Here is a 12,419-nt window from a genome sequence, read left to right on the forward strand (position 1 = left end):
CTTAAGGGAATGTCCCTCTGCCTAGAACTCTCTGGCCCAGCAGATGTAGATGGCTTCCTCCCCCAGGTCTTTGGTCTGACGTCACCTTCTGAGTGCAGCCATCTCTGAGCTCCCCGTGCCCATGCCAGCCCCGCCCTCACCCCCACCTCTGTTCTGTAAGGCCTGCTTGGTGTGTTTTCTTCTGCTCCTTCCCCTTCTGTGGCTGGTTCCTGGTGACAGCAGTTCACCATGGGTCAGAGAGAGACAGAACGTGGGGCTGTGCTGGGTGTGCCTCTGAGTGGTGTGCAACCCACCTTCATGTTAGGTCCATGAAGCATTTTGCATAGACAGGTTTGTGCCCCTTTTCCCATCAGAGACTCTCCTTAAACAGTTGTGTGGGGCGTAGCCACAGGAATGTTTGCGTGTGTGCATGCCAAGTCACCTCAGTCGTGTCTGACTCTTTGAGACCCCAAGGAGTGTAACCCACCAGGCTTCTCTGTCCATGGGATTTTCCAGGCAAGAATACTGGAGTGGGTTGCCATTTCCTTCTCCAGGAGATCTTCCCGATCCAAGGTCAAAGCCGCATCTCTGAAGTCTCCTGCACTGGCAGGCAGGTTCTTTACCACTCGTGCCACCTGGGAAGCCAGGAATGTGCACAGGCCGCAGATGATTCCAGTCTGGATCCTGCATTGAGCACCAGGGCTCTTAGCCTCCCCTTCTGAGACTGAGATCAGGCCCTGGGGGAGGGGAGGGCGCTCTGCTCTGAGTGGGACTGTGTGACCTGAAGGGCATCGTGGGGTCAGTGGAGGTGCCCCCTGCTGCTGTGTACATGAGGCCTCACCAGGAGGGCACTGTGATCCGAGGGAAAGTGTGGGGAAGTCCCGTGTTGGCCTCTGTGCGGGAGTTGACCGACCTGTGTCCCTCCTGAGACAGTGGGCACAGAGGACTGACTGTTCCACACGGTGAGGTCTTCCCTGTGTATGTGGTTGGGGCTCAGGAAGAGGGTATGTTGGCTCTAAGCATTAAATAACGTATGTTTTCCACTTTCAAGGCTGACTTCCAAAGTCTCATGATGCCTGAGGAAAAAACCCAGACGAGGAGGAAGAGGAAGGAACAGGTAATGGCTCTTTCTCAGGTAAAGTCATATTCTCAGTTGTTCACCACCTGTCCTTCCTGAAATGCCCTTCTCTGGACTCGCGAATCTTGTCTGACTCTGGAGTATCCTGTCTGACTCCTATACACGCACACTCACGCGGGGCCTTCCCTCAGGGCCTGTTGTCTCCACTTAGATCCTCATGACTCAGTGATGAAGAAACTTGAAAAGGCTCCATTGTGGTCATAGAGAGACAATTCCTTTTATTTCAGTAAATTTAAGTGCATATACATGTGTGCATGAATGCACAGGTGTGCAAGACTGTGGTTTTTATAAAATACATATCATTATGTCTATATAAGTTATATGGTATTGAGCTGTGAAATTATATCTTATATATTTTTCATTGTCTTAAAATTTTTCCACACAGTGACATTCATGAGTTAAATAAGAGTAATTAATATATTTCTGCATGTATGCATGATGACATTTTATGCGATTCTAGGTTGTTAACCTTGAACTTGTTTCGAGTTTGCTCAAGAAACCCTCTGTCAATGTACCTTTGGTGGTTTTATATGACTTAAGTTTTTTACATTTAATTCTAGAACCTAAACACCTGGGTTTATATGCTTGCTCTACCGTCTTTAGCTGTTTGACCCGAGGCAGATTTCTTAGAATGTCTGTGATACAACTGTCACTGCCTTCAGATGTATGGGGCTAGATCTTTTTTAAAAAATTGTTTTTAATTATTTTATATTGGAGTATAGTTGAATAGTGGTGTTGTGTTAGCTTCAGGTATACAGCAAAGTGATTCAGTTACACATACACATGTGTCTATTCTTTTCCCATTTAGCTTATTTCAGAGTATTCAGCAGAGTTGCTTGTGCTATGCAGTAGGTCCTTGTTATTTATCTGTTGTATACATAGTAGTGTGTGTCAGAGAAGGCAATGGCGCCCCACTCCAGTGCTCTTGCCTGGAAAATCCCATGGACGGAGGAGCCTGGTAGGCTGCAGTCCATGGGGTCGCTAGGAATCAAACACGACTGAGCGACTTCACTTTCACTTTTCACTTTCATACACTGGAGAAGGAAATGGCAACCCACTCCATTATTCTTGCCTGGAGAATCCCAGGGATGGGGGAGCCTGGTGGGCTGCCGTCTATGGGGTCACACAGAGTCGGACACAATTGAAGCGACTTAGCAGCAGCAGCAGCAGCAGTGTGTATACACACCCAGTTCCACCCCCTGCCCATGCCACATTTTCCCTTTGGTAACTCTAAGCTTGTTTTCTATGTCTGTGAGTCTGTTTCTGTTTTGTTTTTCATTTATTTATTTATTTACTTGCTTATCTATTTATTTTGATATTTTAATTTTATTGGAGGATAGTTGATATACAATATTGTGTTAGTTTTGGGTGTGCAGAAAATTGAGTCAGTTATACATACACAAATATCCATTTTTTTTAGATTCTTTTCAGATCTTTTTAAATTGGCTGTTATGTTGTTATATGAGTTAGTACACGCAAAGCATTTAGAGGAATGCATAGCACCTGAGAAGTGTTCAAACACTTTATGAGATCCCTGTTGCTGTCATCACAGTTTCTTTAAAGTCATTTAGACACTGTCACCTCTAAAGATTTCATTGCTGCTCTACTTCCTCTTAACATTGAATATTACTTGGTGTGTGGAACATACTGTCTCACATTTCTATACAGATAATCCTGTGTTGATTGTGTGTGTGTGTTTCTTGTATTGTCCACAAAAATGGGAAATATATACTGATTTAGAGGCTGTTATAACATCTCGTGGAAAAGTATAATAAACCAAAATCAGAGACACATAACTTGCTCAAAAGTACCTTCAGTGAATCTGTAACCACACTCACTTTAGTCAAAATCAGTCCTTACATCTCTCTCCTTTTCTTATTTTGTATGAAAATAAAACTCTCCTGGTGGGCCCGTTGGTGAAATGTGTTTTCATTTCAGGGACGGTTGACATTCAAAGATGTGGCCATTGAATTCACTCCTGAGGAGTGGGAATGCCTGGACCTTCCTCAGAGGGCCTTGTACAGAGAAGTGATGGTGGAGACCCTCAGAAACCTGCTCTCTGTGGGTGAGGATCACTTCCCTCCAGAAGTTGGAATCTGCCCATGGGTAGCTCTGCATTTTCCCTCCTGTGCCTCTAGGGGGCGCCTGCATTGCCTGACTGAGCTCAGAGTCCTGTTGACTCAGACATGAAAAGCTTCCTAATGCAGCAGGACTTTGAACTTGTCCTTTCTTTATATGACCTTCCCATTTCATGGTTGAGGGTGATTCCAGAGCTCAAATATGCATCAAACCTTATAACAAATAAAAAATATCCAGTTCCCTCTTTTCTACCCCTGAGCTTTTGATTCAGAAATTCTTGGAAGACAGCTAGGTGTCTCTATATTATATACTATGCCCTATGCATTCAAAATCAGGCAACCAGTGGATGAATTTTTGGATTTTGGCGGGGGGAAGCTGTGTTTTGTGGCATGTAGGAACTTAGTTCTCCAATCAGGAATCGAACCCAGGCCCCCGGCATTGGGAGTTGAAAATCAACCACTAGACCACCAGGGAAGTCCCATGTAATGGTTTTTTAGCTTTATTGAGGTATAGTCAAATAAAGTTATAGTATATTTAAATTGTACAAACAGTGGCTTGATATACATGTACATTGTGAATGGGTTTCCATGAAGTTACTTAACACATAAATTACCTCACATGTTACTTTTATTTTTTGTTTTGGTGAGAACACTTAAGTTCTGCTCTCTCAGGACATTTCAGTTTTATAGTATTAATATTATTCACTGTCATCATCATGTTATATGTGAAATCCTCAGAGCTTGTTCATCTTATGATGGAAATTGTGAGCCCTTTTATCAACCCCTCCTCATTTCTGTCACCCCCAGTCCCTGGCAGCAGTTATTCTAATCTGTGTTTCTTGGCCTGGTTTCTTCCCTCTTCATCACACTCCCTATCTTTTAAATCTCTTCCTTTTGGCCCCATGTCATACAGTTAAGAAAGGACAGTATCATACTACTTGCTAAGTCAGTTTCTCTTTTCTTCCCAGGTCAATGTTTTATGTGCCCAAGTGCATTTATCTTCCCACAGATTGGCACGTACAAACACTGCCCACATGCCCTTTGCTCCCTACCCTCCAGTCTTCTTCTCTTTTTTAAATTCTCTCTATTAATTTACGTGTACTTGATGTACAATGTTGTGTTAATTTCTGCTGTTCAGCAGAGTGATTCAGTTATACAGCTATATACATTCTTTTTCATGTTCTTTTCCGTTATGGTTTATCACTGTTTACTAATCTTTACTATAACCTATAGATAATGATTTTTCAGGATGTATTTCATGGTATAACCGACTCACACCACTTGTTCATGTGGCAGAATGGCCATTCTAAGTGAATATGGTTTTATAAGTGGCATTCAGAGAATTATTTTATTTTTATAACATTTTATTAAATTCTTCCTCATTTCCACAGGGCAGATATGGTTTTCCAATTCTAAAGTGCCATTTACTTATATTACTCACTAATTAAATTTGTTGTGGCTTATTTACCATTAGAGTACTATGCTTTAGCATTATTACTGTACATTAAATATATAGTAAACATATATAATATGGGCTTCCCTGGTGGCTCAGATAGTAAAGAATCTTCTTGCAATGCAGGAGACCTGAGTTCAGTCCTTGAGTGGGGAAGATCCCCTGGAGAAGGGAATGGTTACCCACTCCAGTATTCTTGCCCGGAGAGCAGTAAGATTGTTACTGTGTAATATTGTTCTTTCTTCAAATATGAAGCAGCCATGTTTTCTGTGAAGTAATATGTGGGTTTAGGTCATGATGCCAAATACCCCTGTCAGGACTAACGTAGGTTTGCACGCTGAGGTTTTCAGCCATTGATTATTTAGAGCAGGCTTCCCTAAAATTAATTTGAATTACATGTAATCACCCTTTTTTTTTTCTTTCACTTCTTTAAACTGTGGTAGAAGTCACAGAACATAAACTATACTATCTTAACCGTGTTTAACTGTGCAGTTCAAGCTTCCCAGGTGGCACTAGTGGTCAAGAACCAGGCTGCCAATGCAGAAGAAGTAAGACAGCTTTGATCCCTGGGTTGGGAAGATCCCCTGGAGGAGGGCATGGCAACACACACAGTATTCTTGCCTGGAAAATCCCATAGACAAAGGAGCCTGGTGGGTTATAGTCCACAGGGTCACAAAGAGTCAGACACGACTGAAGTGACTTAGCATTCATGCACACAACTATGCAGTTCAGTGGCACGAAGTACATTCACGTCATTGTGTAACTCTCACCATCATCCATCTCCCAAATTTTTCACTTTCCTAAAGTGAAACTCTGTCCACATTAGACATTAAATCCCCATTCCCCCTCGCCACACATCCTGCCCCCAACACACCCCCTGCCCCCAACACACCCCGTCCCTGGCATCTTACCAGGGACTCTGTAACTGGAAAGAGTTTCTGACTCTGTAACTTTGACTATTTGACTCATGTAAGTAGAATCAAACAATATTTTTGTGCACCTCCTGTCAGTATTCCTGGTGTGTTCCCAAAAAGGAAAGATCATGGTTGCACCATTTCTTATCTGTCCAAAGCATGTAGTCCTTTCAGTATAATACCATGTTTTTCCATGTGAAATATTTCTTTCCCAGCTATAATTAACAGGAGACGTGCAACTCTGTTTGTCTTGCAGATACCTCTCCTAAACGTGTGTTGAAGGGATCAGCACCAAAACAAAGTGGTCACACAGGAGGGATCCTGCAGACAATGTTGTCAGAAAGACACAAAAGCCATGACACCAAGGACCACGGCTGCCGGAAAATCCAGAAAAACGTGTACCCGCGGGAAAGTGACAAAAGTAATCAGAAGGGCATGCCTGCCACCCATCCAAAAAATCTCACTTGTCGAAGAGACGAAGGAAATGAGCCAATTGAAAGCAGGCTGGCACTAAGCTTTCCGTCATATCTGACTGGACTGCCTGTCTTCCCAGCCGAAGGGCAGTTTTATGTGTATCATCAGGTTGAGAAGGCTGACAACACAGGAGCCTCCTTTTCAGTACTTCCAAGAATTGTTCCTCCTGTCCAAATCAACGTTTCTAATGGATATGGGATCAGTTTCTGGCATTCTCCACTACTCATACAAGACCAAAAAGCACACGTTCGAGAAGACCCTTACAGACGCGACCAGGATGACAAAGCAGTTCATGACGGCTCCCAGAACCCCAGCCATCAGATGACCCATGGAGGGGTGAGGCCTCACATGTGTAACCTGTGTGGCAAAGCCTTTCATCAGAACTCGCATCTCACTCGACATCAAAGAATCCACACGAGAGGGAAGCATCACAAGTGTGAAGAGTGTGGTAAGGGCTTCAGTTACAGTTCACACCTTGTACGCCACCGCAGAATCCATACCGGAGAGAGACCTTACCAGTGCAACGAGTGTGACAAAGCCTTCAGTGTGCTTTCAAGTCTTATTTATCACCAGGTCGTCCACACTAGAGAGAAACCTTACAAATGTAACGAGTGCGACAAAGTCTTCAGTCAGAGTTCAAGCCTTACCAATCATCGCAGAATCCATACCGGAGAGAAACCCTACAAATGTGATCAGTGTGGCAAAGCCTTTAACCAGAGCTCGCATCTTACCAGACATCAGGTCATGCACACCGGAGAGAAGCCTTACAAGTGTGATGAGTGTGGCAAGGTTTTCACTCAGAACTCCAGCCTCGTAAGTCACCGGAGAATTCACACTGGGGAGAAACCCTACCAGTGTAATGAGTGTGGCAAGGCATTTGGTGTGTATTCGAGTCTGACTTATCATCAGGTAACCCACACTAGAGAGAAACCTTACAAATGTAATGAATGTGGCAAGGTCTTCAGTCAGAGTTCAAGCCTTCCCAGTCATCGCAGAATTCATACCGGAGAGAAACCCTACAAATGTGATCAGTGTGGCAAATCCTTTATTCACTGTTCAAACTTCAATAGACATAAGAAAATCCACACTGGAGAGAAACCTTACAAATGTGACGAGTGTGGCAAGGTCTTCACTCAGAACTCAAGCCTCGTGAGTCATCGGAGGATTCATGCTAGGGAGTAGCCTGACCAATGTGATGAGCGTCACAAAGTGCTTATTGTAAGTTCTAGTATAAATTGACACCAGAGAGTCCATACTAAAGAGAAATTATATCAATATAACATATAGGACAGAGGACTTATACAGATTCATAGCTCACTAGACATCCAGAATCATACACCTTTGATGAAGCCACAAAAATGTAATGTGTGTATAAAAATCAAAATTAAAGAACATCATGACATTCCTACTGGAGAGCAGCCTTACAAATGGAATGAATATGGGAAGGTTTCTTATTAAGCATTTATGCCTTTGATGTCCTGAGAGTATTTAAACTAGGGAGAAACCAGACAGACTTACTGAGTGTGGAAAGGCCTTTCAGCAACAGTATCCCATCAGAATTCACCAAAGAATTCATTAATGGACAGAAACCTTATAAACATAATGAATATTTTAAATTTCTTCATGACTTTTCATAACAATCTGCCTCAGAGCATTCACATGAGGAATGACTAAGTCTCAAATTTAATCTGAAGTATTTCAGACTGCAGAAAAAATATGTTCAAATTTAGATAGGTCCTGAGGATATTATCCTATGGTTTTCTTTCTGAATCTCTTACAGTGTAAAGTATGACAGTTTTACATTTCATGTTTAAAGCTATGACCAATTTTAAACCAATATTTGTACAAATGTAAAGTTTTGGTGGAGGTTCTTTCATATTTTTTCCCCTGGTATGGGAAATCAGTTGCTAGGGTATCATTTTTCAAATTCTTTATCCATCTGGTTTCCTTAGTACCTTGTCAGACTCAGTTGGAAGTACTTGTGTGGGGGCTGCTTCTGGGTTTTCTGTTTTGTTTCTTTGACCCATATGTCTTACTCCACAGACATCACAGTCTTGATTACTTTTTACCATGTTAGAAGTCTTGAATGAGAGTGACTCCAAACAATTTATTCTTCTTCAGATGTTTTTGCTATTCTGGTTCTTTCCATGTAAGTTTTAGAAAAATCCTGTTTGTTTCTACAAAATATCTTGATAGAAAATGTCTTATCAGTTTGCAATCATTTGCCAGCGTTTCTGTGTTACGCCTTCCAATAAATGGCTGTTGTATGTCTTTATTTGTCTGTTCTTTGGTTTCTTTCACCAGTATTTTATAAATATCAGCATCAAAATCCTGTCAACACTTTGTTTAGCACATTTCTATACTTTTTGAATAATTGGACATGTTATTTTTAATTTGTCTCCATGTGTTAATTGCTACTATATAGAAATACAGTAGACTTTTTAATGTTGATCTTGTATCCTCAGAATTTACTGATCTTACTTATTCTAGAGATTTTTGTAGATTCTTTGGACTTGGGTATCTGTAATCATTTCAGTAGTTTCCTAGTGCAGCTTGCTGACAAATGAGTTATCAAGAAGAAAAGGGAATTTATTCGAGCCAAACTGCAGATTATAATCCAGGAAGTAGATTCTCAAAAAGCTCTGACACCTGTTCCAACTGTTAAAGAGTTCAAGGTACAGTCACAAACATTTTTGAGACAAAGGATTGTACGTCAAAATGACATATTTTAAAAAATTGTTTTAACATTTTATTTTTGACTGCTCTGGATTTTCATTGCTGCACAAAGGGTTTTCTCTAGTTTCAGGCTTCTCATTGTGGTGGCTTCTCTTGTTGTGGAGCGCAGGCTCTAGGGCACGCGGGCTCCAGTAGTTGTGGCTTACCCTGCAGTGTGTGGGACCTTCCTGGACCAGGAATTGAACCCATGTCCTTTGCATTGGCAGGTGGATTCTTAACCTCTGGACCACCAGAGAAGCCCAGACCTACTGATATTTTACATGAAGTTCACCAAGGATACATGGTCCAGGTAAGTACATTCGAAGTGAACAGCAGGTCACCAGGACCTCATATAGAATTTGGAAAAGACACCATTCTTTTAAGAAGTTACATTGCTAGTTCTTTTCTGTTGGTTGGGCAGGCGCGACCATCCCTGAGGAACTGTGGTTCATGTATAACACAGGTACACACTGCACATTAGAGAGGGAGGGAGGAGGCCCAAACAATATTTAATGTTTAAATTTTTTCTTGTCTTAAAATACACGTTGTATTTCATCAGGCTGTAAGAAATTACCACAAACTAAGTGGATTAAAACATTGTCTTCCAGTTCAGGTCAGAAGTCTAAAATGAGTATCTTAACAGAACGGGGAGAAATTTGTTTCCTTGCTGTTTCCAAGTTCTGGGGGCTGCTTACATGCTTTGCCACTTCAAAATAAGCCAGGTACCTTTTTTTTTTTTTAATTGCCTTTGGCCTCACTGTGTGGCATCTGGGATCTTAGTTCCCCAACCATGGATTGAACCTGTGCTCTCTGCAGAGGAAGTAAGGAGTCTCAACCACTGAACCTCCAGGGAATTCATATATATATAAATTCATATATACACACATACATATTATATATACATCATATGTTACACAAGCTTGAATGTATTGTTCATTGTTGAAGCTCCTTTAAATTTTTTGGATCCTCAAATCTAGCGATCACAAATAATCTAATCTTTGTGTATGATTGAGAAATTGTCCATTTCTCCCACTTTTTTATTCTTCTGCTTTGTTCCCTTGGATCTTTGCCTAAAGAAAAATCCATATAAATGAAAAGGCCATACACCCCACCCCGTCTGTGTATGTTAGTTGCTCATGTCTGACTCTTTGTGGCCACGTGGACTGTAGCTCGCCAGCTTCCTCTGTCCATGGGTTTCTACAAGCAAGAATACTGGAGAGGGTTGGGATTCCCTTCTTCAGGGGATCTTCCCAACCTAGGGATCGAACCCTGGTCTCATGCTTTGCAGACAGATCTCTTCACTATCTGAGCCCCGACCCTGCTCTGCTTTTCTAGAAATGGTAAAGATTCCACCGTAGATATATTTCCTCAGTGGAGGACAGAAGGAACAATGCCGGGTTGTTTCGAGGTTCACGTGAAATGGTAGCTATTAAGCATTTGGAACACTGCCTGGCACAAAGTAGGAGCTCAGTGATCATTGTTGTTAAGTAACTAAGCAGTGTCTGGCTCTTTTGCAACCCCATGGATTGTAGCCCACCAGGCTCCTCTGTCCATGGGATTTCCCAGGCAAGAATACTGGGTTGGGTTGCCATTTCCTTCTCTGGGGGATCTTCCCAACCCAGGGATTGAACCTCAACTCCTGCGTTGGTGGGTGCATTCTTTACCACTGAGCTACCAGGGAAGCCTGATAGAGGACATGGGAGTTCAAACTGACTCCTGTCTTCCCTCAAACTTAACTGAGATAGCATTTAACAAAATATTTCAGCCTCTAAATATCCCAATATCCAATTGATATTTTTATTCTTTATAATATTTATTTGGCCGCACCACGTCTTAATTGTGGCACATAGTGTCTTCAGTCTTTGTTGTGGAATTTTTAGTTGTGGCATGTGAGCCTGGGCCCCTGCATTGGGAGCACAGAGTCTTAGCCAATGGACCACCAGGGAAGTCTTCCCAGTTGGTATTTTTGCTTGTTAATTTCCATCTTAAAAATATTCTACAATGAGATACCACCTCATATCCATTCAGATGACTATTATCTAAAAAACAAAAACCATAAAATATTAATAACAAGTGTTAGCACGGATGTAGTAAAACTAAACCTTAATCACTGCTGTTTGGAATGTGAAATGGTACAACTAATATGGGAATCTCATGGCAGTTCCTCAAAAAATTAAACACAGAATTAACATATGATCCAAAAATTCTGCTACTGCTCAGAAAGAAATTTGTACAAGCGTGCTGACAGCAACATTATTTACTGTAGCCAAGAGGTGGACACAACCAAGTGTCCATTGGCACACAGAGGAAACCCAGTGTGGTCAACAGTAAAATACCGTGTATGTGTGCTCAGTCATGTCCAACTCTTTGCAACCCAGTGAATTGTGGCCCTCCAGGCTCCTCTGTCCATTGGATTTCCCAGGCAAAAATACTGGAGTGGGTTACTATTCTTTCTCTAGGGGATCTTCCTGACCCTGGGAAAAACCTGCCCTTCAATGCAGTGTCTGACACGTTATTCCCCCATCCAGATCCATCCTAGGTGTGTAAATCAAAACCGAAGGCTCTTTCTTTCCATAACTCTTCTCACATTTCACTGCCTCCTGAATTGTAGGGAAATTTTTGTTAGATTGAAATACACATACTCAGAGAAACTTTATATTATCTTCAAATAATCACAGGCCACACTTTTTACAACAGATTCCTTGTCTCTGAAGTCTTACATTGAAACAACTCATGAAAACGAAATTAATGACATCTTACTTAGTAAATAACTAGTTCAATGCCTTCAATATATTTTATTTTTTGTGTGTGTTACTTAGACTTTTTTTTTTGGCTTAATTTTTTATATTGGAGTATAGTTGATTTACAGTGTGTTAGTTTCAGGTGTACAGCAAAGTCACTTCATTATACATATGTCCATTCTTTTTCAGATTCTTTTCCCATAGAGCTTATTACAGAACATTGAGTTCCCTGTGCTATACAGTAGGTCCTTGTTGATCTATTTCATATATAGTAGTGTGTATATGTTAATCCCAAACTTAATTTATCCTCTCTGCCACATTTCCCCTTTGGTAACCATAAGTTTTTTTTTGACGTCTGTGAGTCTGTTTCTGTTCTGTAAATAAATTCATTTGTTTCATTTTTTAAAGAATCCACATATAATTGATACATGATATTTGTCTTTCTCTGAGTTCACTTCACTTTGTATGATAATCTCTAGGTCCCCCCATATTGCTGTAATGGCGTTATTTTGTTCTTTTTCAGGACTGAGTAGTAGTCCATTGTACCACATCTTTATCCATTCCTCTGTTGGACGTTTAGGTTGCCTTGTGTCCTGGCTATTATAAATAGTGCCGCTGTGAACATGGGTACGCATGTATCTTTTCAGATTATGGTTTTCTCCAGATACATGCCCAGGAGTGGACTTGCTAGGTCATGTGGCAGTTCTAGCTTTAGTTTTTTTAAGGAACCTCCATACCATTCTCCATAGTGGTTGTACCAACCAGTAGATTTTAACTTCTGAAGACAGTCTGCTGCTCACCACTCTGTGATGTGAGAGCTCATTGTGGGGCTGGACACAGCAAAAACTGAATGAATAAAGGATTTTACACTGTGGATACAAGTGGAAAATTTAGAGCTTTCTGACCCAGTTAGGGGCTGGGTTATTC

General features: G+C 41.4%; 2 protein-coding genes across 2 annotated transcripts; both read left to right on the top strand.

The window, feature by feature from the left end:
* The first annotated feature begins 1,099 nt into the window (after positions 1 to 1,099).
* LOC138096898 (zinc finger protein 677-like) lies at positions 1,100 to 3,307 on the top strand. The gene is made up of 2 exons (XM_068993140.1): positions 1,100 to 1,114; positions 3,056 to 3,307. Exons 1-2 carry the CDS (start codon positions 1,100 to 1,102, stop codon positions 3,305 to 3,307), a joined length of 267 nt encoding a protein of 88 aa, XP_068849241.1.
* A 2,585-nt stretch (positions 3,308 to 5,892) lies between these two features.
* LOC138096899 (zinc finger protein 665-like) lies at positions 5,893 to 7,218 on the top strand. Its single transcript, XM_068993141.1, has one exon. It carries the CDS (start codon positions 5,893 to 5,895, stop codon positions 7,216 to 7,218), a length of 1,326 nt encoding a protein of 441 aa, XP_068849242.1.
* The last annotated feature ends 5,201 nt before the right edge of the window (positions 7,219 to 12,419 follow it).

The sequence above is a fragment of the Capricornis sumatraensis genome, chromosome 20, assembly GCF_032405125.1.
Source record: "Capricornis sumatraensis isolate serow.1 chromosome 20, serow.2, whole genome shotgun sequence".
Classification (NCBI taxonomy): Eukaryota; Metazoa; Chordata; class Mammalia; order Artiodactyla; family Bovidae; genus Capricornis; species Capricornis sumatraensis.

Coding starts and splice junctions, on each gene's coding strand:
- LOC138096899 (XM_068993141.1), top strand. CDS start 5,893: ATGTTGTCAGAAAGACACAAAAGCCATGACACCAAGGACCACGGCTGC.